Source organism: Strix uralensis, chromosome 8 (assembly GCF_047716275.1).
Source record: "Strix uralensis isolate ZFMK-TIS-50842 chromosome 8, bStrUra1, whole genome shotgun sequence".
Classification (NCBI taxonomy): Eukaryota; Metazoa; Chordata; class Aves; order Strigiformes; family Strigidae; genus Strix; species Strix uralensis.
This window is the reverse complement of record NC_133979.1, coordinates 10,502,789-10,530,358: the sequence shown is the minus strand read 5'-3', so window position 1 is coordinate 10,530,358 and position 27,570 is coordinate 10,502,789. Positions and strand designations below refer to the sequence as shown.

The window sequence follows — 27,570 nt, the reverse complement described above, 5'->3', positions numbered from 1 at the left end:
AAAAGTAAACAAAAAATGCTTGCCCTATAGGAAGTGCTTAAACAGGAAATTCATCTTCATATCATTTCCCAGTTGTTAGAAAATTAGCTTTAGCAGAGAAGGGAGAAGTGAAGCAGTGAAGTGCACAATCGTTTCTCTTCGTCATAAACACCTTTAGGATGCTGACCCAAGAAGAGCAACTAGCTACGAGTTGAGGTCGGGAGGATGGCTGATTTGTAACTTTGATACTAGCTACTAAAATTGAGAAGTAAGGGGGAATAAAATCAAAAGAGGTCACAGTTCTGTAACACTGACAGTAACACACAGGTGATGGGTGCTGTCAACATTATAAACTATATACAAGACAAAGCAGGACTCTTTCTTTTCCCAAAGAATGCAACAGCAACAAAAAAAGGTGTATATAACACAGGTGGCACATTATCTCGGGGATGAGGAAAGGGGGCTTCTCCTGAATGTTACAGGCTTAACTGATGACAGTCCAGAGGACAGTTCATATGTCTAAATATATATCCTCTCCCCCTTCCTCCTCAAATATTTAGCGAAGACCAGGCCAGTAGCAATGTCTGATGCAATTGTGGTGCTAATAAGATGTTAATAAATGCAAAGTTTTCCCTGAAAGGGAGCACCTTACTCCAGGAATAGATGAGGGTGGGTGAGGTTCAAGGAGTGACATGCCTAGTGCCAACCTCTGCTGCATCTTCTTATGGGCAGTGGTAGCTCATCTGGCAGTCAGTTGGGTAGGGTGTCAAGCCCAAGGGACGCCGCATGCTGCTTTGCCCGGAGCCTTAGGTTCTCAATACTCGTCGTTTTACTGTTTAGGCTTGGAAGGGAGCTGGAGGCCTGCAGGATGGGTGAGGACCAGACCTGCTGAGCATGGGAGAGCGACTGGTAATACGACTGACAGTGCAGAGAGCTCAGTGGCGCCATGTTGACGTTCATGCCCAAGTAGGGCATGGCAGATGGTGTCCCCATTTCGAAGGAGGAATAATGGACCAAGTTGTTGGTGGCTGCCATGTGCTGGCGGAATTGCTCCTGCAGGCGGAAGAGGCTCAGGGGCGAGGAGGAGTAGGAGTGAGTCTGAGCCAGGCCACTGCTGGATGAAGGTGTCACAGTTGCGCTGATAGGGGACTCTGTAGCAGGAGACAGAGGGGATGGAGTTATTTCTACAGGCTGGATGCAGGTGCTGATCTGCACCCCAGTAGGGTTCAGACTGCAGCATGGGCTTCTCTCTTGCATCAGGAGGGCAAACAAGAGGGGTTGTGTTAGCTCAGGAGAGCTAAACACATGCTTGTTCCATACTTAGCATCTTACAGCATAGAAATGGGGCTGACCTCTTTTCTATGGCTTTCCTGATGCTGCTGGGCACTGTTCTCCCCAAGCTCTAACCTCAGCAGGTCTTTCCTCTTTCTGTGCTCCTGCTACAATAGACATCAGGCCCTCTGTGAGTCCCATTTAGTGCTGGGGACAAGAAGACAGGTCTGTGCAGCCTAGCTGTAAGCACCCATGCCATAGTGAATAAGGAACTATACCCAACCACCAGCATCTCCCTTGGAAACGCCAGGTCCTGACACCAACCCCCATCAAGATGCTGCTCCTCACCTGCTTTTGGGCTTGCTCTCTTGCAGTTCAAAGCCTTGCTGTCCACACCAGGGCTCTTGTCCACTTTAGCCTCATCCAAGGTGCTCTTAAACTCCTCTTCTCTGTCAGTCTGATCCTCGGGTGCTGACTCGCTGGCCGACTGCTCCGACAGGGTTAGGTTGAGGTCTGCGCCTACCTCACTTGGGAGGCTCTGTGACTTCTCGGTGTCCAGGGTGGTGGCCTGGGTCTCCAGCATGGACGGCTCTGTCTTTCCCTCACTGTGGCTCCCTTCGCAGTCCTTCTGCTTCTGCAGCTGCTCCTTCTGCAGGCTACGCTGCTTCTTTCGGAATTTGGCTCTTCGGTTCTTGAACCAAACCTTCAATGCCACAAACAGCAAGGGGGAAAACTGGTGAGAATCCTGCTCAGTGCCAAATTCAGCATCATTCAGCCTGGGAGTTTCAGGGGAACCCCAAGTAATGAGGTACTGCGAGCCCACTGTGCCCAAATGTCATTCCACTTTACTGGATCTTAGAGCTCAACCTGTTTTCAGTGCTTCTGTAAATAGCACAACAATTATATTTTAAAAAATATCTAGCCTTTATGTTGATTCTTTAAGCCACTCCACTGGTGGTGTTTTTTGGTTTGCTTTTGTGTTTTTTTTCTAATTGGTTAGGCAGTTGTGTCCAACCAGAATGTCTTATAGCTGAGTCTGATGACATTACATTGGCTTATAGTACTGTGCTCTGTTTCTGAAACAACTTGGTTATAAGTGTATCAAAAATATGGTTGCAACAATCAAAATAAGTCATTACAGGCATAAGCTGTTATATGGGAACTGAATTTAGGGAAGGATGAGAGAATCCATATTTTTTAAACCTAAATCCGTAGACATGGATTGGAAAAAAATTATTTGCAAATCTAGTTAGTGTTTGATTAGTCACATGAGGAAACAAAAATTTTGAAGATCAAAATATCTTGACATTTATATAAAACAACTATTTTTTTCTACTACTTATCCACTTCACACTGAAGAACTTGCTATTTAGTCTTTTAAATCCCAGTAATGCAAGAACCTCCCTATCAGCAGGTTATGAAGCATGCTGCGCTAGTTGAAACTAAAAAAAAAACCCAAAACCAAACCTTGGACTGAGATGTTACAAATATTGACACTGGTGGAAAAGAGCAGCTGGAATTACTTGGGTTTCTGCTCTTCTAAGAAAGCCAGAAAAGCCTTGCAAATAAATAAATAAGTAGACTTCTGTTGATGTTTCTAAAATTTCCCCCAAAGAAATGTGAAAGAACAAATGAAAACCAGTGTAGACTTCAGACAATCTTAAATTTAAAAAATGTGTGTGTGGATTAAGAATTTCTTTAGCACATGTGTGACTTCAGATGATTTTATTCCCCCACCCCTGCCTTTGACAACTTTACTGACCCAAAATCTTTGGTTACACTGGAAGAATCTTGAAAGGTCAAGGGAGCTGTCAACCTTCTGGGAACCCCACTATATTCTTTTAAACATCCCCACCCACAAACCCACAGAATATCAGTACCTGGACTCTGGCTTCAGGTAGGTTTGTGCACATAGCCAGCCGCTCTCTCATCACCACATCTGGGTAGTGAGTCTTCTGGAAGGTCTTCTCCAGCGCCTCCAGCTGTTGGGCGGTGAAGGCCGTGCGACTTCGCCTTTGTTTGCGGTGCTGGGATCCATAACGTGCCTCCAAAATAATGTCTTGAAATGTACAGCCGTTGGAAGACAAGAAAAGTGGCCAATTTAATTATTGGAATTTGTATGCTGACAGTTGAATAAAGCACTTGCTAACACCAGATGAACATACAAAACATTTTTTTCACAGCTCTAGATCTAAGAAAACACCACAAAAGCATTTTGGTGGTTAACTGAAGTGTCCAAGGAGATAAAACCTCTGACTAGAAAGCCTGTTCTGGAGAGGGAACCTCTTTCTCTGACAGCTGTGGGAACTGTTGAGACTCCAGTGCTAAATTTGTTTGAAATAAGGCAGTCTGCTCCAATATCAGTGGGGCAGGACACGCAGATGCCCAAACCCCCCTGTGGCATAAGCCTCTTTCATTAAGAAACATGATTAAAAACAAGGTGGGAAGATTCACTGTTGTAATCAGGAGAGGGGCCCAACATTATGTGTCATGTTGTCCTTGAAGCCAAGGGCAGAGTTTTGGTAGGCTTTAAAGCTTCCATGATGCGCTGCACTGATTGGATGGAAGAGTCTATGCACCTCAAACACAGCTGCCTCTAGCCCATTTTGTTGGCTGCAGCTGCATGAGAAGACATGCATCTTCTCAGAAACCAGGCTGAGCTGGCTCTTCTTTAGCATCTCGTATGTAGCTCACTGTAGTCTTCAAGGCATGATACTGGAGAGCTGTTCTGGGCTCCAGTTCAGGAAAGCACTTAACCTCGTGTGCTTATGTGTGTTTAGCTTGAAAGCACGTGCTTTACTGAGCGTGGACACTCTCCAGCATGTGGGGTGGAAACACCAGCCAGGACCAAGTCCAGCCCCACTGATTACAAGCCCAGAGCTCATGTGCTGAGCTCTTCTCAGTAGAGGAGCTATGCACAAGGTCTGATTTTGCAAACTGTTCTTGCAAAATTGAAGGCAGAGAAGAAATTCAGACTGGGGAAAATCTGAGGCCAAGAGTAAAGGGCTTATTATTTTACCAGAGGCGTTATTATTGCACAACAGTTAGTGGGAGCAGAAAGATCTTAAATCAATGAAAATAAGTTACTTTACAATGAAAAAACATACCCTTTATTATGCAAGTTGGGACATGCTGTGCTACAGCGTTGGAATGAAATATTCTGGCGAGAGGTTTGCTCTCAAAGAGGAAATGCAGAAAGAGCAGTGTCTGGTATCATTTTTAATTCAGTTAAGAATGTGACTTCCAGTAGAAGGGAGGAATGAACACACTAGAAAACAATCTCACAGAGAAAAGTCGGTATTATCAGCACCCGGAGCCAGATGAAGGCTCTTGCTGCTGTTTATTTGTGCTTTTGTCACGAGCATCGTGGCATGAATCTAAACAACAAAACAAAACCTGCTGTCAGGCCAGCCCCAGAACCACATAGCCAGGTTCCAAATACGTTGGCTAACGAGCGTAGCAAATCAGCTTTGCACTGCTCAAACATTCATCTTCCAAACTTCCAGCTGTTTCATTCTAGGTCAGCATTTTCAGCGCCTTTCTGGGCGATTGCCAAAGCCGCATGGTTTTGGCAACCTGGAAAAGACGTGATCAGGCTAAAGGTCTTTGGCCAAATGCAATATAGTGTTGGTTGCATACAAGAGGCTTTTGTGTTTGAGGTATCAGAGCTCCTCGGGGAGTTAAAACAATGGTAAAGGATGCCGCTTTGGAGGCAAAGAGATCGTCCTTGATGCATTCAGACACAGCTCACAGTGCAGCCAGGCAAGGAGAAGGGATGTACCAGTACAAGAAATTGAAGGTATCCCAAAACATTTTACAAAGCTAACATTTGTGTTTCAAGTACAAGAAATCTGGAGAAAGGACACTGGTTAAACACCCTACCTGCAGGCTGGAATACTTCTGAATTTGTAGAGTAGAGGTTAGACCTACCAGCTCCCCGAGGCAGCAGCTCATGCATTAAGTTTGGCCACTCCAACGAGAGCCAACCAGCAATTATTTTAATGTTTTAACTATGTTTTCAGGCTTTGTGCAAGAAGGAGAATATAAATTGCAGGTGAGGCTTTGCAGTTACAATCAGAAACCTCTGTTTTCTGACTTAAGGTCATTTGCTTTTGTGCTGCTTTATTCTGGCTGTCCCTGGAAGGCAAATGAGATCTATAACCTGCACTGAAAGATATTCAGAAGTAACAGAATGTGAAGCAACTGCAAAGGAACCAACTCATAGGTATAATGCCTACCACACCAATGATAAGCAGACAAGGGGACCGTGGGATTTAATTTGGAAAGTCTTCCAGGTGGGTTATTAATTTTAAAGATAAGAGGTCAGAAAACCAATTGAATCTCCCAGTCAAGAATAGAAGAATAAGTTTTTCATTCCTTTTTTTTTTTTTATCTCCCTCTACTTTTACCCTAGTTAGGGTCAAAGACATTAAGTCCTCCATGCTCTACTGTAAAAGATACAGGTAATCACAAAAATCTTTCAAGAGATTCTCGCATCTAGGAATGGGGCACCTTGAGACCCAAGGCCCACAAGGCACATTGCAGAGTTCAGGACCATCTGCACCTGTCTGATCACCTACATGCTGAAAGAGTGAGGGAAGAAGGGGATGGATGACCAAGACAAAGAAAGTGCCCACCTGACATCACTCTGCAGCCCAGCAATAGAGCCAGGATTAGAGTCCAGGTCTCCTTGATCCTACTCTGGTTCTTCTTCAATGAGGACAGTGACTCACAGCTCTGCCCTATGGCTCCCCAGAGATCCCACAGGCCACAATGAGTGGTCTGAGGAACAGGTCACTACCAGCAGCTGGATAAGGGAACATTGCTGGCATGAAGGTTTGAGAGTCAGCTGTGGTTCACTGATCCAAACAATCTGAGACCTTTACCACCATGCCTTTGTGGACACCACCTAGGAGGACCGTCCTGAAACTTCTGCATCCTTATTTTGGCTTAAGCCCATGTCTCTTAAATTTATCCCACTAAAGTTGTCTGGGTAGAGAATTTTTTCCACCTACTCTAGGCTGGAAGAAGTCACACTATATTTTTTTTTCCTTTAATATCAGACAACTATAAAGCTATCTTAAAGCAGATGTGTAACTTTCAGACAGTCAGGGAAAATTTTTCCATTCTGGAAGGTCTCTAGAACCACATCTACAGTAACTTTTTGCTTTAGCTTCAGTATACTGGTTGTCAGGTCTGCTCTACCACACTGCATCCAAGCCCTGACCAAAATGGTGATGTTGCAGCTGTTGACCATTTGCATTTCAGTAGACTTTGATGATTTCACCCAGATCTGGGTGTTTTGTGGTAGGCTGAAATGTAGACCAGATATATTTGTTCTACCATACCAAATATTCTCAGGTCTCCATCAATTATTTTTGAAGATTTCCCCCTACCAAATCATAAAACACTATCTCGACTTTGCATTTCCATCTGATGACAGTACTGATGTAGTGCTATTACACTCATGGCTGAACACATTGAAACAGATCAGATGCTTTGGACCAGCCGCTCCTGTCCCACTGTCCCACCGTCACAGTGCTGTGTAAATAACACTCTCTGGGTAAAGTCACATGTGACTTTCTTTGAGTCTAAAACAGCTCTTTTATGGAGGGCAAAATACAAAAGCAGCAGAGGGAACCAGCAAGACCTGCAAGAAAACATCACCCAAGCCAAGGTCTAGGATCCCCAGGAAGAAATAGGTCAAGGTGAGACACAAAGGAGATCAAAATGAAGATTGTTTTCCAAAGAGAAAGAGTATTTGGTAGGACAAGAAATGGAAAATAATTGCAAGAAGGGACAACATGGAAGAACAAGCTGTGACATGGAGTGGCAGGAAATGGCTGTTAGAGGATGCAAGTCCTGGGCCCCTCGGTGGGGGAATCCAATTCACTGTGTGCTCATATTCATTGTGCTGTTAGTTACTAAAAGGAAAGTAAAATTTTCTGCTATTTTTTGTTCACTTGTTAAAACATATTTCAGTGTCTTTTTAATTCTCTTTTTTCAATCCCATATAGTAGGGCTGCTTCCCTTCTCACCCCTGGGCTCCCCAGCCATCGGAGGCCAGTCTGCAGCAAGGTGCAGTGGTTCACTGGCAGCAAACACTGGAGGGCACATGTCTCCTGCAGAGCTTGGCCACATGGCCAGTATTCAGGAGCACATCATGCCAGTTGGCTATGTCACACTCCAGCTCCCGAAGAAGAGTTTCACTCAGTGCAAGAAACAAGTTTTTGGTTTTTTTTTCCCAGGGAACAGCAAAAGCCATGAGTTGTTCTTACCAGCCAGTCTCTCTGCCAGGGTGAGGGCATGCACCGAGGGCCTGTAGTCAGGGGCATGCTGGGCTTGCTGAGCTGCCTGCTGGTGGAGGTTGTACATGGCGCTCAGTGAATTCATGGCATGGAGGGAGTAACCGTTCACTCCATAATGCTGCATGGTGACATAAACCTGAAAAACAGCAGCCAGAGGAGAGAGAAGCTTAGAAATGTGCTATTCCAGCGTTCTGGTGTCTCAGCAGAGCTTTGGAAATGATGAGCTCGAACTTAAACTGCTGCATGCAAGGCTCACTTCCAACCTTGCTACTCCAACAAGTTCTGGGACGGGAATCAAAATACCTCCTGTACGCTTAAAGCACCAGCAACACCAGTCTGGCTTCCAAGCTTAGAGACCAGCATCTGATTATATCTCACTCATGATATGCTGAACAAAAGATGGAAAAGGATTTTTTTTACATACCATAATAAAATTTATCATATTATTGTGACTTTTAATGAACCGACATAGCTCTATCCCAGGACTAGCTGGGATTTTGTCCCTATCATTGCCTACAGTGGGTTGTTCTGTAATCGCATTGCTATAATGTCAAATAATCTTTCTTATCTGAACCCACTCATGAATAATTTGTTTCCGTTAATTTTTCTTAAGGTTATTCTTAACAAAGCACAAATGATACAGAAAAAAAAAAAAGCATGTGGAGTAAAAGAAAATAAATCTGTAGTGTAATAGGACCAAAAATATTCTGGCTAAAGAGGGAATTAAGGTTTGCAATAAATACTGACATTTCATAGCTCAATAGCAAGGAAATTATTTAAAAAAACTAATGGCTTTTTTTTGTACTATGGGCTCTGCATGAAACTTCAAGCTGTTTTTCCTTACAGATCATCTGTAAAACTGAGCTAATATTGATCACAAAAGCTGAGCGATGCTTCATTCATCCCTATTATAAATGACCGAGGGCCTCCAGGATGCTGTTTCTGTAGTTTGTAAGACATCAGAAAGGAAGTCATGAAACATTTGCCACAAAAGAAAATTTTTAAAGCACTGTTTACATCAGCAAGTCATCATCTGGCAAGTCAGTGCAATGAATGAACATTCAGAGAAAAAGGTCGAGATGGACTAACTTAAGGAAAGCAGGTTTTCTAGGCAACCTCTCAGAAAACGGTTTGATCACTGGAGGGAGGTGGTTCAACTCCCATAATTTTAGGAGAAACCTGATGCACTGAACAGCAAAAATTTGGATGAACAATTATTTGCTGTTTTTTCTGTACTGAGGAAAGACCTTAATTTTTGCCTGTAGAGGATTTATAGCATAGAGGACAGACTCTCGTTGAAGTGAGAGAATGGAAATGAGTTGGTCTCACTACCCCTCCTTCTCTGAATTCCCATTTTCTCCCAAACCACCTTGATGTAGGAAGAATAAACATGGAGTGACCTTGTTTAGCATCCAGAGACCAAGCTGTAGTTCCTAGGAAAACAGCTGAATTTTGTACTACATTGTCTGGCAATGACCTGAGGCATCTTGTGGCTTCACCCTTGCAAGCATCCCTCCATCGTGGTACCCAGGAGCGGAGGAGGGAAGCCATGAAGCTGGAGTTTTTTCAAGCACTCTGAATGCTCAGGGAAGGTTCTTGTTGCTCTGGGATGGTTTTTTTTTTGATGGAAGGGTTTTGTCATGAGTGTGAGTGCTGCCTTTGGGATTGCCTTCCCAAAGAGGCTGCAGTAATTATAAACCAGTAACTTAGAAATCTAGTATTCAGCCTCATTCCTGATTCTCCAAGTCCATTCTGCTCTGCCACCACATCATTTCAGTGACAAGAGTGCTGATGGAGGGAGACATCCAGGTGTGGTTACACCGTGAAGATCTGATACACACCCTGATGCCACCTTCATCTGCTTTGTGTCTCCCTGTTCACCCACTCTGGATTCACTCCGCAATTCTTTAGTTTTAGACTCAAAAAAGATCAATGGCTATCCAGCACCTACATAGAATCATAGAATATCTCAAGTTAGAAAGGACCCACATGCCACCTTGCTCTGCATAATGCTAGCCACATCCTTACGGCCCACAGAGAATGGTACTGGTCACATCCTTTCCTATCACATCCTACATAAGAGCATAAGAAAAAAAACCCAGCCTACCTCCTACTTCAAAGTACAGACAGACAATTTTTATATGAATAGATGATTTATTGAAAAATGCATATAATGGTGCCTGAGACATATTTTGCAGCTAGTTCTGGAAAGCAGGGGAAAATCAGATCTGCTTTGTTTTATGGTACCCAGGCAATTACTTTTGAATTCATCTTCAAAATGTTTCATTTCAAAATTTACCCTAGGTTTTATAAAGCAAAGATAAACCCAAAACAAAATAATAACCTCCATCTACTAGGTTGGTTTTATTCATTCTAACAGGAGAGAAAGCCAACACTATTCTAGACTGAACCACTGTTAAAATGGATATTTTTGGTTCAGATGCTGACCTAAACACAAGAATGCCATAGCTCTGCTCTAATTGAGCTTAAGGAAGACCTAAGCAATGCCCAAATTGTTTGCTGGTTCTCTGATCAAGGTGAGGGACTTCACATACCAACAGATTTTCAGCATTTGTATTTTCCCCACTATGGGTTCACAGCGAAATTGCAGCAGGGATGTTGCTTTGCTGGACTGCACAGCTTTGCTGCTGCTGGCACGTGCTAAGAGACAGGAGCACATTCCAGTGACATGTGCCACTGATGTGACTACAGACGACATCTCCCACCACCTGGGAAAGACCTGCAGGTCCCTGACCCAGACACTACCCTGGACGGTTCTGACGGCATCTGTGGCGCAGCCTCACCCCATCCTTGGTTCGTTTCCGAAGAGCATCATCCCGCCCCAGCCTGTGGCAGAGCAGCACCCAGCATGTGCACCAGGCTGGCTCCGCAGGCAGCAGTGCTCAGCTGGTCCCCATCATCAGTGAGACCGCTGCAGCCCGCCAGAGAGTCATTCGTTGCTTCACTTTCACAGTCCAAAAGCAGGACTGGCTTTTCTGGCCAATGCAGGCAGCGAAACAGAGGTTTGCAACTTCATTTTGCCTTCTCCCTTCCCACCCCCTAACTTGTGAACCAGCTGGCAGGTTCCACCAGCTTTGGCCAGCACGGTGGAGGTCTCAAAGCCTATTAAGCTCCTGCGTGTTTCGTGTAAACCATTTGAGGACACAGAACCTATTAACTGCCCTGGGCTGCTGCCAGACCTCTGTCCGTAATAGATGCTGGAGAATCCACACCGGGGCTCAGCCTTGCCAAGAGATACGTGGGAGGCCAAATGTCTTTGACTCCCAACTCACAGAAACGCCTGTTTTTCTAATCCCTCTTGCAGGACGTTGGTTGTGTACCAAGCTGGCACATTAAGGAAAAAATGAAAGGGGGGGGGGGGGGAGGAATTTTCCCATACTATAGACTCTTCTGAGGACACTGCCAATGATGTTGTGTCTGGACCCCAGTGTTTCCACTGGAACACTTGCTCCAGGAAGATTTCAGTTTATTTGATTGTTAAAAGATGCTTTTGTGTGTATATGTGTGTCTGAACAAACTCTTCTGGGTGGCCTAGAAGAAAGTGCATCAAATAAAAAATAAAGTAAAAGGCAGGGGACTTAATAATGATGGACTCAGGACAGGAGTCACCACCCGTTGCAGTTTTAGTGATACCTGTCTGGTGTGCTGTGGTGCAGATGCCAGGGAGAACTTCCTACTCACTTTGCAGCAAATGCGTCATCCTGGATTCAGTATAAAAAATGAGGGAATTTACTGAGCGAGACTGTTCAGCCTAATAAGCAAAGTTAACTGAGACCACAAACAGCTCCTGTTTAACTGTCAGCTCTGAGCACACTTCAACCCCAATAAATTAAATATTTAAAAGACATCATGCAGCAATTTTTTTTTAATGGAGAAAGCCATTCATCAAGCCACTGCTGTGTTTCACAAGCTGTCGAATAGTGCTTACACTGGTTAAAATAATCTTTATATTTCATTAAGCAACCAAATAAGCTGATCCCTTCCCACTGGCTGTATAGATGGTTTTAATTTTCAAAATCTGCAAATGCATCTTTTATGTCTCTGGGTGGCTGGAGGGCCTCAGGAACAGCCGCAGCCGGGAGGAAGATGAGAGCAAAGTTTGAGCTCCTGCTTTGTGGAAGGGTACAGGCTTGAGCAGTTGTCGATACAGCTGGGAGAGTAACATAGGGTCCATCCTGAAAGAAAGGGGAGACCTCACCCTGATTTTGTGCATCAGAGATCATTAAACAGTTGGGAGCAGTGCAGAAAGGAGATGGGAGCTGAGGAATGATGCAGGAAAACAATAGGTGAGAAGAAATCTCTCTATAGGGTGAAGCTAACCTGCATTTGCCCCCGTCAGAGCCTGCGGGCTGATCCTGCAGCGTTTGCTCAGCACAGGGGGATGGAAGCCTCTGTGCAGTGCCTGGGCTGTGGTTTCCTTCTGCATGGCCCCTCAGGGCCACATCGGTGACTCTCCCATCTCTAGCATCAAAAGACTTGCTCCCTCCCAGCTACCCACATTTCACAGCACTGGGCTGTGAGGTCTCCATGCCATGCCCGGTGCCGAACCCTGCTGGGGTTCCTGCTCCTTTTGCCTTTGAAATCCTGACATTACTACCTCAGTCCCAAAAACTCTCCTATGACTTTTATCTCTCGCTTCAGTCTTCACCATGGAAGTTGCACGGGTGCTGTGCCCATTTTTCTTCCCAAGCTGGCAAACCCCTCAGGCTGCGGGGGCTGGTCCTGCCAGGATCCAGCCTCACAGAGGGGACCATCCTCTGCATTACTTAGAGGCCAGGTGACGTAGGTCTCTGCCCATCCCAGACTAATGCAGTGAGCAGACCACTCTTTATTCAGCTGCTGCTGTTCAATTTGACTCAAAACAATTTGCACAGTTACCCACTGCAAATGGGAACCCTGTCATCCTGGAGCACAGCTGCATTGCTCCAGCTGCAACATGGCTTACATCCACCCCTTCCCAACACTGGCCTCGAAAACCTCAGGTTCCCATAAAGTCATATCACACAAGAGTGGTGTAATTTATTGTATACCACTTAACAGTGTAGCATATAGGGGAAATTTGGCCCTGGGCTTCAACATTATCAGCTTTGGCTTCTCAACTTTTGTAAAAGGCTTTAAGTTTCCCAATTTAACTGGTAACTAATTTTGTATCCAGGCACATAATTCTGTCCTGAGACAAAATGTGAAGAGGGGAGAATCACACATTTCCTTGCCAGGTGAAAACTCCCGTTCCTAGCAGCTTGTGTTTGTGTATGTGTGGAATTGAAACAGATCTGGGAACAATAAAACATCTTTTAAAAATGAGATATTGAAGTTTTCTGAGATGTCCCTTGTAACAAAACATCCATATTTTCCCTCCTATCAGGAGGGGAAAAAAAAACCAAACAAAACCACAAACCCCACCCTGGAGCTGGATTAACTGCACCCAAGAATTTGAGATCAGGGACATTTTCTGCTTGCTCCTCTCCTCATTGCACTCCCTTACTCCCTCCATGAAGACAACATCAGTCTGTACCTGGCTTCACCTGCCAGCCACACACAAAGCCTTTAACAAAAACACAGAACTGACAAAATTCATTAGGGGAGAAATGTATTGATCCCCGCAGCCTGCAAACTCAAATGTCACTTGTGCTGGCCACAGAGCTCGTGTCAGCACTGGAGAGCTTGTCCCCATGCTGAGCTGTTCTGAATAAGGACATCACAGCAGCTCCCTGTGCCAACATTGCTCTGGAAAAAAAGGAATTTTAAACTAAGACAGTGGTTTTGCTCAAGTGCTTTATTCCGGAGTAACACACTCTCTTTCCTCCCCAGGTCTAAACTGAGTCAAAACAAATGAATGTTCTTCAGTAGCTTATTCTGGCCAGTTTTCCCAGGTTGAAGTAAAAAACTGCCTAGGACAAGACATTTGCCCTTCTCAAGCAAACCTCACTGGGTGAGATGAGTTTGAGGCTATATGTAGGATTTTATACTTTGCAGGGACCTTGGGGCATTTTCTCTTTTCCCGTCAGTTGGTCCCTTCAAATACTGAATCATCCCAAAGTCAAAAAAGTACTAAGTTCATTGACCTGCATGAAAAATGGGGTAATAAAACCTATAAGTTAAAAAGACTCATTTTTTTCCTAGAGAAGTCAAGAAGAGGATACCAGATCCTGCTTTTGACTGGTGGACACCATGGGGTGTTACATTATTTCATTAAAACTGTCCAGAAATTGGGAGGGTTGGTGATGGTGGGGGTGTATGAGGCCTTCTTTATGTGGGAAATAAGCTGTACTAAAAATGTTACATCTGGACTTTGGTAACTCATTAGTAGAAGTGAATTTCAACACCGTTTGCCAGAGATGCATTTGAAGTTTGGAAGAGCTGGCACGGCCTCTAATCTGCGCCCTGATGCAAGACACAGCTTGAACATGAGAAAAGCATCAGGAAAAAAAATTGTGAAAGAAAAGCCCGGTGCTCTTGTCTACTGTTTGGGGTCCTGTAGGTGACCGAAAAAAAATAGGAGCAGCCCTGTCAGGTAAAAATAAAAGTTGTGGTCCTCCAGCCCAAGTGCTTGCCCAGGCAGTACAAATTTCTTCTCATGATTATGCAAAGCACCAGAACGCGTTGTTCATTACTAACGGGGAATAACAGCAAATGGTTTGTGCTAACAACGTCCCCCTTATTACTGCTGGCAATAAACATTATTGAAAATAAAATCACAACAAAATATCCCCCCCCCCTCCCCCCGAGCTGTTCTGCTTTATGATTTTATGCTTTGAGTCCTTATTCAGAAACACTTTAAATCAGCAAGATAAATAATGAATCTCTGACTCTGCTTATCTGACAGTCTAGGAAAATAGGCTCACTCTGTATACAGACATCAGTTTTATATGTATTTGGTACTAAATGAATTACATACCTGGGGGGTTCTGAATAAGTGATCCTTGCAAGAGGTTTTCTTCAATCTTTTTTTTTATATGCCTAAATCTTTGAGATACATAAAAGTCCAAAATCACATAAGATAATAACCAGCATGTTATAAATCAGTTTTGTTCCTCACGTGAGATCACTGAATGTCTAAAGGAACAATCTCACCTTTGTAGTGGATGAAATATAAATAATTTGAAATACTGCAACACATCATATTTTCTCATTCAAACGTCAAAGTCCGAGAGGAACATGCACCATAAAAACAGGCTTCCAAAGGACTTCTCTTATAGCTGAAATAAAGGAATTGAGAACAGCTCTCAAAAAAATCAAGATTCCCCATTTCCAATCTTCCTGTAATATTTTTACACCTGTGTAAATCCCTGGATTTAAATGCAGTTAATTTCTTACTGCAGAATGAGATCTTAATCAGACCTGATCTAGTTGAACAAGTCGCAACCCACTGAAAGCAAAACCCAACTGATTACACCAATTCTTGCAGCTCATGTGCAGCTACTATAACTGACCTTGGTATAAATGAAAAAGATCTTTTTCTTAAAACCAGGAGGTTTGCTAGCAGCTGAAATTTGGAAATACTTCCAGTTAGTGACAGCGTCACAGTTTTTGGTTAGACCTTGTCAAATAATTGCCTCTGTCGGGGCGGTGTTCTAAAGAGCACAGCAACTGTATTCATAATGCTCATTTATTCGTAACAGAAGCCTAATAAGATATGAGAGGGTTTGTGAGTTTTATAAAAAAAACCTCAGAGCATCCTGTTGAGGTGGGGAAGTTTTATTGTGGGGCTCTACAAACTCAGACACAAGGTTGTGAGTGGCTGAGATAACAGGCCCTGGCTGACAGAGGTAACTCAGATCAGTTGCTGTGATTTTTATTTAAGGCTTTTGCGAAATCATCATTTCTTCCCCACCTAAAGCCCCAGATAACAGAACCAAGTGATTGATCACACAGTTCCTGGCAAAAGACTTTCCAGTGCCTCTGTTTGCAGAGGCATGCTTCAAAGGGCAGGCTGACAAAGTCTGAAATAAAATAAAGACACCCTCAGCATCTTTGCTTTTGAGCCACTTTTAAGGCTTGGAACCTAGTGATTGGCAATGTAGAGCAAGGACTGGGATCACTAAACATCAGTGTGGTGCTAAATCTCTTGCTTGCCATAATTTACACATAACAATCAGTGCTTACAGATCAAATCTGTATAATGACACCTCCCTTCTCCCCTTCCAAGCAGCGCTCAACCCTCGTAAAAGCTCTTGTAATCTATATTGAAGCAGAAACATTTTTCTGGGTAAATAAGTTGTTAATATGAACATCACTTTGGCTCTATTTCCAGGATCTCATTCTGCTTTCAGCTTGGTCAACAGCAAAGAAAAAAAAAAAAATCATGCATTTTAGGTTTCTTATGATTAATAGTGCAACAGAAACCGAACCCTGCAGCCGAGACTGACCCAGAGGAGTTTGAGTACCTACAGTCCAGTTCTGCTAGCGTTGCTGCCACACACTCCGTGATTGTGGAGGTGAAACGCAGCAGCATCCCACTGCAGCCAGGCTCTTGCGTACCTGTGCTGCCCGTCTGTTCCCACGTCTCCAGACCTGATGGCATCTCTGCCTCCGGACTGGGCCTGACTTCAGGACTCGGAGTCTGCTGTGCAATCAAACTACTGAATTCACAAACAGCTTAAACTATTTAACTTGAATGTTTATATGCAAAAAAAAAAAAAAAAAGTAATTTCCCCCCTCACCCCTTCCAAAACAAGCCTGTTTCTGGCTTAGCTGTATTTCCATGTGGTTTGTCTGGCTCAGCCCTTCCTCTCACTTTTGCAAAAATGGCTTTGCTTGAGAAGCATCATTTTGTTTGCCTTAGCGCTGATAAAGGAAATTTTCCAAACTGGACTATAGAAGAGGTTCAGACTTCACAAACTCTGCCCTTCTTCAGGGCTGCTGGCAGCACGAGAGGGGGCTCACTGCTTGCTCTCTGCCCCCAAAACAGTTTTGCCTGCAGCGTATTTGACTGCAGATCACTTGCATGATCAAACTGACTGGCTCAAAGGCAGCTCCTTGGGGGTGCTGCTGGGGGTTCAGGAATCTCCACTGTCCCTGGGAGGTGAAGCAATTATCCTGGAGGATTTTACCCATGATATGGTCTCATTAACAAGACAAGGATCTACTGTTCTGTATCAAAATATGTTTTTAAGCCTGCAACATTTAGTGACCAGGACCTCTGTCTGTCCTGAGCACCACAACCACTTTGTTGATCTTACATTCTAGCCCTGAGCCCTATCAAGAGAGATCAATCACTGCAAGAAGCACTGGCAGAAGACAGCCCTGACAGATAAGCTTTGTAAAGATTTGCTGAGGCAGTTAAAGACATTCCCAGTTCCAATCCTGCTGCTCTCAGGTGCCGCCAGCCTGGTAGCTGGGCTGGCAGAAGGAAATGCATGCTTGCTCCAGGTGTTCCCAGTGGGATGCCTCAGCCAAGATGCTGGGCTCCAGGGGCAGCAACTAGGAAGAGGCATGGAGGGAGGGTAATTTCTCTATCCACCATCACTATTCATCAAGTAAATGTAAGTTGGAGGCATAAATTCTGGGTGTTAAGCTGAGAGCAGTTAGATACATGCATGAGGAGGAGAGAGCAATGAGTCTTTGTGAAATGCAGTGGTTTGTGCCGCATTGTTGAAGTTTGACCCACTTGGCACAAAATGACTTTGCTAGGTAGCTCTTTCAGCTGGTTAGCTGAAAAGCTGCAAGATTGTGACACTAAGCGCAATTTTGCTTAAAGCTGATTTTGGAGAGATCTAAATAAATGAATTTTGAAGGAAACAGAAGCTGAGAGTCTAAATCCAGGTTGTTTCCGCAGCTACAGCTGGACCCTGGGTCTACCCCTACAGATGATGCTTATAGCACTCAAAATTACAGTCACAAAACACATGGTGTCAGTTGCGTCTGCTCAGACTAAGATCAGCTATAAGATAAAATGACAGACAAGTCCTACCTTAGTCAAAAAAAAAAAAAAAAGAAAGAAATCCTGAAAGGCAGGTCCAGCAAACCATGTAATTGTGAGGCATTTTTAATACCTTAAAAGAGTAAGACAGAAGTTTGAGTTTTCCTTCTGTACAAGTGATAACATTAATTTTCTACCTACCATTTAAAAAGCTGTTTGAGTTCAATGGCTTTTACAAGGGGATAGAGAAGACTTGTGCCACCTTAAAACAGGGCCAACAACTGGAGGCAGAGACGCCAGAGGCTGGGGAGCACCATGGGTGCATGTAATGCTTCCTTTCCCATAAGCATCTGGATCCATACACCAAGCACGGTTGCCAAGATAAGCAATATATTTTGGGCACCAGCAGGTGATCTGTGCTTTAAAGAGCTGCCCACTGCAAAGCAGGCTGAGCAGCTAAATGTCCGCTGGGTTTTGTGGGGAGATGTGCAGTCCTTCAGCAGAAGCATGTTTACCCAGCTTGGGCTAACACACACTGAGAGCATGCAGAGCTGCTGCCGGCTCGCTCCCCCCCAGCACTCAGTACAGTTGGTGTCAAACAGCTGAAGACATCAGGATTCTGCAGCTCCCTTGGTAGGAGCATTTTCTACCCCCAAGACCCATCAGCTTGCCTCCTCCAGCCCAACCGTTTATCTGGTTTTGGAGGATACTAACAGAGTTCCCAAGCATCACCCCCCCACACCCCATACTTTAAGTTTTAACATCTGGACAGTTTAAAGCAGCATTTCTCATGTAGGTTGGCTCTAGCCATGCAGAGACTGCAGTTGGTCCTAAAACAGTTGTGCCAGCAGCTACCAGGAAGAAATCACATTTTTATTGCGGCCCACCCACAACTCCTGGCTGTAAATACCCATTTGCCACCCTTTGGAGAACTGCTGGTCTCTCCTGCTCCCAGCCCTCCCTCAGAGCCTCTCTCCTTCCCAGCAGCTGTATCTGCTCCAGACGTGCTTTAGAAATCATAAAGGGCCTGATCCAAAACCTGATGAAGTCAGAAAGGAAAAAAATTAAAATAATTCAATTTCAGTAGCTTTTGGACTGGAACAGACTAGCAGAAAAAGACCCAGGGTTTGGCTAACCCCAGTGCACCATGAATTAATTCCTGGATATTTAGCTGCATTTCAGAATTCTCCACCATCTTTGCAACAAGCATATTTTGATGGATGTTGCCCCAAAGTAGGTTAGCTTGTCAGTAGCTGCATAGGATTGGAAAATTGGGGCTTTATTGAATACGTGTTCTTTGGCATTTTCCCTACTTCTATGTTTTTGCCAAATGAAGCACAGTAGCTATAAACACTTCTGTTCGGACATGAGTGGTGGAAATAAGCACTGAACCTTTTGAAAGGGTTCAGACCTGGCTGACATTTGTCAGTGCCTCAGCAGAAGCATTTCCAACTTGAGCTGAATTTTGGGATGGCCCTGAAAACACACAGAAAGAATAACTGGTGTCTTAGAAAACATGGGCTACTTATAGCTGAAGGGTTTACCCATAGCTTCACCCGCAAAACCAGTAGGTAGCCACATCTGAAGGGCTTGGTCCTGGACCTTCTCTACAGCACCTTTGTTTTGGCAGAGCTGGTTGTGACAGAGGGGAGATAAACTGTTCGCTTTGGCTTCTTTTCATCCGATTCTCCTCTTTCTCGGCAAAGCATTTTTTTAAAAGGCTAAAGGCATGACACAGGGAACAAAACCCACTGCAGTCACTCCCTCTGCGACTATATTGTGCAAAACTTGCCTGGCCAGCCTGCCCTTCTCTCTGACCTGTGGGAAGCTCCCCTGCCTCTGGTTCTTTTTCTTTGATGCAGGTAGCGACCCCGGCACTAAGGAGAAACATCATTTGCCGTGGCTCTGTGAAACAGAACTGTGTCTTCTGAGACAGCAATAATATCACCGCAGGAACCTGCTGATTTGTGCGAGTACTGTCCCGTGTAAACATCAAGATCTTTTTAAATTAACAGGGAAAGCTGGAAAGCCAATCTAAACTGGCTGAGCACTGACGGTACGATTTGGGATGTATTTTTGCATTGAGTATGTTGGTGTAATTTAATACAACCTCTCATCAGTCATGGCGTAACTCAGGGTTGAATTCACTCTTACACTTTCAGGAACTTGCTGCCCTTACGGTTCTTAAGTTAGAATGGAAAAACTGAGCTTAGAAACACAAACTGAAAGCCAAAGGGTTGTAGGTCCGAGTCTCTCCGGCTGGGGCAAACGAGGAACTGGGATTGACTTGCATCGACTTACTCACGTGTGAAAAGTGAGCACGGAAGGAAAAAGCTACATAGTCAGTGTGCCAGTTCTGAGGTGTGGTTAAGAGAAACGCAGAGCAGTGAGAAACTGCAGCTTCACTCTGTGACCCCCACTGCGTGGGGAATGTGGGTCAGGGAGGGTGTAAAACCTCTCCTCCTCAGGGTGAGCCCCATCCTGCTCTCCCTACGACAGGCAGGGCAGGGGGACAGCCTCGTCTGCACTGGGGCACCCCTTGGGGCTCAGCCTTTGCACCCCCATCGAGGACACGACTCACGCCCTGTGGGTGGGTGAGGAACCCAGCACCCACTGGGGACGTGGGACAACGCGGCTGCTTCGGGTCAGCTGTCCACGGCTTGGAAACTCAGAGAGGGGAGGAAAAAAGCAGCAGGGATTGCTTGAAAAGCTGGGGAAGGTGGGGTGCTGGAGGTTACTCCCGCAACACACCTCGCTGAACCCCGGCCAGACTGGGTCCCCCTCCGTCCCCGGGACCCGCCGGCCCCCGCCCCGGCCGGGGAACGGTCCCCACCGAGCAGATTTCACTCCGCATTTGCTTTGTGCTCTGTGCAGAGGTGAGAGAAGAAAAAAACCCCTCCAGCCCTGCCTTTGGGGAAGCGGGAGGCTACTTCAGACAAAACTGTTATCCATTAACATCCAATTATCACTTGGTCCAAGCCATTAATTATAAATCAGCCTCCTAATTGGGATAATTAGCTCTCTGCTACTTAATGTAGTATGACTGATGCGTTTGGAAAGAAGGTAATCAGTCCATTTGTTTAGCGTTAGGCGAACAAATCCAACTCTCATGGTTTAATTTCAGCCTTAGCCTCCCCCCGCCCGGTCCCCCATCAGCATTAAAAGCTCTTTGCAGCCCCATTAATTGTTTGGGAGTCACGGCGGGGCTGGGCACACGCCGCTCCGCGGGGCTGTCGGGAGGGCAGCCCCGGGCCGGGGGTGCGGCCGGGCCCGCCGCTTGCCTGCCCGGACCCCCCCATCCCCGGGGGGCGGGGGATGGCTGGGGTTTTGGGGAGGGGGTTAATTACAGGGGAAGGGTTTGAACCCGAGCGCGACCCACAGGTGCGATCGCTCCGGAGGAAGCGGGGGCTCCTCATCCCTCCCCCCCCGCAATGTCCTCGTCACAGCTGCCGGGCCTCGCGTCTAGAAACCACTTCGGGGAGAGGGTGAAAACTTTCCTTTTTATTTTTTTTTCCTCTCCTTTCCCCCACTTCCCCTGGATGTCTCATTAATGCCGGCTGCTCGGCGAGCCGCCGATAGCTGCGGGACATGATTAGATATTTATTACTGTCATTTACATGGAAAACTTGAGCTAACCAAGTGGAACTGGAGGGGGCCGCCCGGAGGGGACGGGATGGGGCGGAGGGGGGAGATTTTTATATTTTTCCCCGGCGCTGGAAGTGGAGCGGGAGCGCGGGACACAGCCGGGGCCCGGCCGGCGGGAGCGGCGGGTTGCGGGGGAATTCCCGCAGACGCTTCCCCCTCCCCGGGGACGGGAGTTTTGGGCCGAGCCCTCCCCTGGTTCCAGGCTTTAGTGCCCCTTCGCTCCGCCCGCGTTTCGTTTCGAAAGCGATCGAGCATCCCTCGGTGAACGCACCCCACCGGGAAACGGGGGCTGTTGCCCCCTTCCCTCCTTTCTGCTGTCGGGCTCGCCGAGAAGACCCTCGGAACACCGGGATGCGCTGACCCCTGCCCCCCGCTCCCAGCAGCCCGAGGTCCCCCCTCCCAGAAATAAATTAAAAGAGCAGCCGGGAAAAGCCGCCGGCCGGAGGGGTCCGTGCGGGGCATTCCTTGCCCCTTCTTCCCCCCCCCCCAAAGAGGAGCAGCCAAGGCAGCTCCCATCTCTCTCGGAGGAGAACCTTCCCCGAGCGCCTTGCCTTGGGCTAGAAGATTCCGCGTGAGTGTGTGTCCCCAATACAGGACCCCCCCTTCCCGGGGAGGTCACCCTCGCCCTCTCCTTGCCCCCTGCAAGGGGGACGGGTCCCCGGTGCCCCAAGCAGCCGGCGCCGAGTGGGGACACGGACTTTTTTCCTCTCAAGTGCTGGCTGCAGCAGAGTCCCCCCCCGCCCCCCACTTCCCTATCTGTTATCCCATGGCCCGAGGGGCGACTCTGGCGGAGATGTATGAGATCTCTTGCGGTAAAAATATGCATGCTGATCCCCATTTGGTTAGCCCTATAATGGAGGTGTAAATAGGTTTCGACTGCGAAACCCTTAATTTATCAAGAGAGCCTGACAGCGCAGGTCCGGGATTTATATACCTCTTAAAGTGAGAGCGGGGGGGCGGCACAGACCGGCCCCCCAGCTCCTTGCAGGCGCGTTCCCATCCGTTTTGCTGCCTAACCTGGCAAAGGAGTGGTGTGGGGGTGTGATTTTCCCTAGAAAGGTTTCCTAGCGCTGCCGGAGTCTTGCCCTCCCATGCCGTCCCTTCCGCACTCAACTTCCAGCCGCATCCGAAAAAAAAAACCCAAAAAACCCAACCCTAGAGCCGCCCCCCAAGCGGGGCCATCGCCCGGCCTCCCCCTCTCTCCCGGCCCCGCTCGGGGTGGTTTCTGCCCCCGGCGAGTTCTCACTGGGCTGCGCGGCTTATTAAAACATCATTATGTAAATGGAGGGGAAAGTTGCGCTCTCCCCCTCGGAGCCCGGCAGACAGAAGGGTGGATGCGCATCCCCCACCTTCCCCTCCGCCGGGTTGCACCCCGCTCTTCCCCGCCAGCTGTCTAAACCCACAGCGGAGCGGGCCCCCACGCTGCGTTTCGTGTGAGCGAGGCCCCGGGCTGGTAGTTGGGGGTTTCTTTTTGTTTGTTTGTTTTTTTGAGAAAGCATAGTATACTCCAAATAAAGCAAAAAAGAGGAACAGGAGGGGATGGGACTTGCGCTGGAGCCCGGGCTAGGCTTCCCGTCCTCCGCGGTGCGCACATCCCTACCGGCGGTTCCTCCGCCGGGTGCGGATTACCCCTCCTCAGAAACAAGCTCTAAACTCCCCTTATTTCCCCCCCCCCCCCCGCGCCCCCAGCCCACCCGGAGCCGCGCTGCCCGGGGGTGTGTGGGGGGTTTCTTACCTGGGGCGGCGGCGGCGCAACCTCTCCGCCCGCCGTGGGAGCGGTGACACGCGTGGGAGCGCGGCCCGCGGGCGCGGCGCTGCGCCCCGGCCCGCCCTACTCCATCCGCCCGCGCTGCCTGCGCGCTGCCTCCGCGCCCGGCGGAGCTGCCATCTACCGGGAGGCAGCATTGAAGAAGGATTTTTAAAAGGAGCTTCATAGCGACCCGGGAGCTACCCAGCAAGATTTTCAATGGTCCTCCACCCTGTCAATCAAAACGGGGCCGCTGATACACCCCCCCTTCCCCCCCCGCCCCAACACTTCTTACCAGTCATTTACTCCAAGCCGAGGTGTAAACGCCTAATTAAATCCCTGGGAGCGGATGGGATGCCGGTGGAGGGAGGAGGGCTAGACCCAGAGCCGGGGGGGGTGATGGGGTCCGTCAGGCAGAGGGGAGGGAAGCTGCAGCCCCCCCCGCCCCCTGCTTAGCACCACGCCGGAGCAGACCCTGAAGTTTCCCCCTCCCCCGATGGCCCCTGTGTGGAGGTGCTAGTGGGGGATAATCTCCCAGCCTTAATTACAGAGCTGCCGCGGCCCCCCACCCTCCTCCTGGCCCCCTCGCTGTCCCGGTTTAGCCTGCTGCACCCCTCGGGTGCTCTTTAAAACGGGGCAGGGGGGGATACGATGACACAGATAAAATTGGGAATAATGGAAGGAGCCCAGAGGAGCTAGGGGCGGCGGGTCCGCAGTCCGCCCCGTCGGAAGCCCCGCTCCGGTAGCCGGGAGCACACGGGCGGCTCTGCCGGTGCGGGGGGGGACGGGGGCGGCAGCGGGCGAGGAGGGGAGGCCGCGGGCTTCGGCGGGGAAGGAACGACCAGTTAACGCATCCCCCTGCTTTTAAAAAATTATTTTTTATACTCTCCCCCGAAATACTTTTTTTTTTCGGGATGTAAAAAGAGGAAAACCAGCTTTTCCTTTCATTCCCTTTTCTTTTTTAATTTCTCTGCGGGATTTTCGCAGGTACCTTCCCGTCCAGCGGTCGGGCTGGTTATCTGGCAGAGCTCACTAACTGGAGCGGTGGTTGTGTTTGCTTTTCAGCTTTGCCATGCCTTCGCAGCAGAAAGAGCAGTTTAAAGCCTTTAGAGAGATTGCTAATAGATGCCAGCTCCTTGCCTTTAGATTCTCTCCCAGCCCAGGAGGATTTAGGATGGGATTGGGAGACGAGACGCCATTTCAGGCTCCAAAACACCCTGTTTTAAAATGACTGCGGGTAAGAGGATTAAAACAATAATACCCTTCTCTTCTTGAAGGTTTTTTTTTCCTCTCTCCCTCCTATAGAAAAGATTTCTTCTCCCAGAGCAAAACCGTTTAGACAGGAATTAAGGGAACAAGAAAGAATGGGGGGGGGGGGGGGGGGGAGGACCTTTTAATTTGAGCTTGATATTTTGTACAAATTCTGACCAAAAAAAAGAGGGGGTCGGTCTGGCTCAGGACACCAGAAGGCTTCAAGTTCCACTTTCTTGTATTTATTTTTATTGTGTGTATATATATATATACATACACACTTTTTCCAGAGGTTATGGGGTACTAAGTATTGTTTCGGGAAACAGAGGGAGAAGGTGAATCTATTGAAATCTATTCCAATCTAATCCAGCCCTCGCTCCGCCAAAGTCCCGCTTGCTCCCCAGGAAGGAGGGGACCCCTCGCACTGCCTTTCCCCCGCACCCTCTAATTAATAACCACCCGCTTTTGCCCGGGAAACCGATTGGGCTAAACTCGGCGCTTTGATTGCCGTTATCGTATTTCGGAGGCGTTTTTCGGGGTACGGTGCCCGGACTGGCCGGGACACCGCTCCGCAAAGCCCACGGGGAATCTCCCTCCTTGCTTTTTTGGGGTGACTCTGCAAAAGACCCCCCTCTTCCCCGAGTTTGCAACTGGCACCTTCCCTATCCCGCTAATCACAACGAGTTGAAACGAGGGACGGCGGGGAGCAGGCAGATGATGCTTCCCAAAATTCAGCGACCCCCCTGGAAAACCCCCCGCGCCCCCCCAAACCTGGATGGGAGCAGCCCCGCGGACCTGTAGCTCGCAGGAGCTGGGGCACAAACCGCAACCTCGGGGTGCAAAAATCTGCTCGAGTAACCAGCAAACTTTGCAGGGCTCCTCCGTTTAATGCAGCGGGGAAGGGTCTCCCCGTGTGCCGGGGGGGCTGTGCCCGTCGGGGTGGGGGCAGTGCGTCTCCTCTCCGCTTTCTGAATTGTCGCTTGCAGCCCAGGCACAAAATCCCAACCCCTCCGACCGCGATTTCACCATTGTCTCGCCTTTCCTGCTCGCTGAGCTATTAAGTACGGGAGATTTTGTGATTGCTTCGATGAAAAATCCTTAGTTTTAATTCCCCCCTTCCCCCGAAGAAATAATAAGAGTTTCCCCTCTGTCTTCAGAAAATCTTTTCGAGCTCTCCAGCGACGGTATTTCTGCTGTTTAACCAGCCTCTATAAATAAATAATTGCGTTTAATTCAACGCGTCTTCTCAGAAACGAGTAAATAGTGCATTTAGCGCAGCTCGGAAAAGTAACCCCATTTTCTCCACTTAACTGATTTATCACATTTACCCCCCGCCCCAAGGTATCGATGTGGGCAAAGCATCAGGAAATCGGTACCAGTTGTGTCGAGATTACAGGGATTTTTTTCTTCTCCAGAACGCGGGGAACCGAGGGAGGGATGCGGGCTGAGCAGGAGGGAAGACAGCTCCGGCAAGGGCCGCTTTGCAGAGGGGGGTCCCCCCCAGGACCCCCCGCCCCGGCCCTGCTCCCTCCCGAGCCACCCGGTCCACGCCGGGCTCCCCAAACTTGCGGCCGGCATCGGGTCCGACACCAAACCTCGACTTGGCTGGGCGAGAAATGGCTGTTTCCACCCCCGCCAATACAATAATAATAATCGTTAAAAAAAAAAAAAAAAACAAAAACAAAAAACAAACGAGGGAGAAAGGGGCAGAAATCGGGCATTTTTTTTCTGTGTAAGTTTTGCATCGCAGAACAAAATGAAATATGAAAATCCATAAATCTGCCACCCCGACTTGATCCTGCACTACAAGACGGGGTGGGGGGAATTTGTTAGTTCGCCGAGTAGAAAGCACATTTCAAGTTGCCGCGATATAAACGGTAATATTTTGGCTAACTGGCTGGGTCTATACATGTACCAAAAAATCCCCTTCAAAGACCATTTTTTATGTCTGTCTTAAGTGAACCGGGAATTTCAGGTTTCCATGCAGGCTCTAAACACCCTCACCTGTATGATGGGAAGGACACTTCTACTTTTAATTTGAAAACTGCTTTTTTTGGGGGAAAAAAAAAAAAAATCAGTGCGACGATCAGGGCATAATGTTGGAAGAAAATTGTGCTTTCCTCATTTTATTTAGAAACACGTGTAATTTCCATATCTCGAGTATTTTACACTTCCCTCATCCCCATACACACAGAATCGTGTGTTTGCGTTTGCACAGAAACCGTGGCTGCTTCCTTCAGAACAACTAAAATCAAAGCCAAGCTGGTTATGTTTTAAACAGCTAATGCATTAACTCCCTCCTCCTCTCCCTCTTTGTTTTTTGTGAATTTTATCACACCTCTTGCCAGGACAGTAAAGTCTCTGCTAGAGATGCGGACTTTTAAATTTAGGTTGAAGAAAGAGAAATAAAGCTCCATCCTTGGAAGATGGACAAGGAAGAAAACCGCAAACACTGACAAACCTCCTTACCCCTGGATCTACGGCAGATACAGTGCAAGACGATTTCGACTTGCCTCAAATTATAATAGCAACAAGGTCTTAAAATAGCTACTTAACTAAATCAAGGCTACTTTGCTTGGTTTTGTTTTGAGGTGGGTTTTTTGTTTTGATTTTGGTTTTTTTTGGTGGTGTGGGGTTTTTTGGTTTTGGGGCTTTTTTTTTTTTTTTTTTTTTTTTTTTGGTATGGGGCATCTTTTGGGGGTTTGAAATGTTCCAGACATTGTCCAGTACTTTGTCCCCGACGCCAACCGCATTCGTGTGAGACCGAAAGGGGATTAACTTGTGAACTTTTAAAAATCAGAACTTAAATGAGAGGCAAATCTAGGCCACAGCTCATTGTGGGAACCGTTTCTTAAGCAATTAAAGCGAGAAGAAATTCCTCGCAGCCTTTTTCCTTAAAGCAGCTTTCTGAAGGATTTAAGGAGGACTAGTGTCCGGTCCATCAAGAAAGATTTAAACTGCACAGTGATATAGAAAATCTCCACTTGCTCTTATTTAAAGGGGCACTATCACCATTTCCATAAGACCCTTGACATTGTTTCTTTAATCTTGTTTATAAACTTAAACAGATTTGAAAAGTTTTTTTTTTCTCTTCCCTGCCTCCTTTTTTTCCATGAATTCATTGAAAATATATTTGATGCAGTATTTGAAAAGAGACCAAAACAGGCTCACTTTTAAGGATTTTCTGTTACTAAAAAGTCTCAAGCCACAGCTTGCTACATTTCTCCTTTTGCTCTTGGAGGTTTGGAGGAAAGCAAGATTAGTGGGAGGAATTTATATTTTTTTCATCCGGGGTCAACTATGCAATAAAAGTTCCTTTCTCCCCAAATTAGGAGGACACAAAGAAACTTTTCCCCCCAAAATCGACTCTAACCTTCATGCAACGTTTGCGCTTTAGCACATTTTCCCTTGGCTGAGAGCAGAATTATATCCTAAGCAGCCTCCTGCAATGTCAGGTTCTTTTATTCCCCTCCTTTCTCTTTCTT

At 47.1% G+C, this 27,570-nt stretch overlaps 1 protein-coding gene across 1 annotated transcript; it reads right to left on the bottom strand.

The window, feature by feature from the left end:
• Positions 1-729: 729 nt before the first annotated feature.
• On the bottom strand, positions 730-22,992 carry DMBX1 (diencephalon/mesencephalon homeobox 1). Its single transcript, XM_074877180.1, is given in 6 exon segments — positions 730-1,130; positions 1,600-1,954; positions 3,132-3,310; positions 7,530-7,695; positions 22,823-22,888; positions 22,891-22,992. Coding segments are annotated over 6 exon segments (1,269 nt in total).
• Between the last annotated feature and the right edge of the window lie 4,578 nt (positions 22,993-27,570).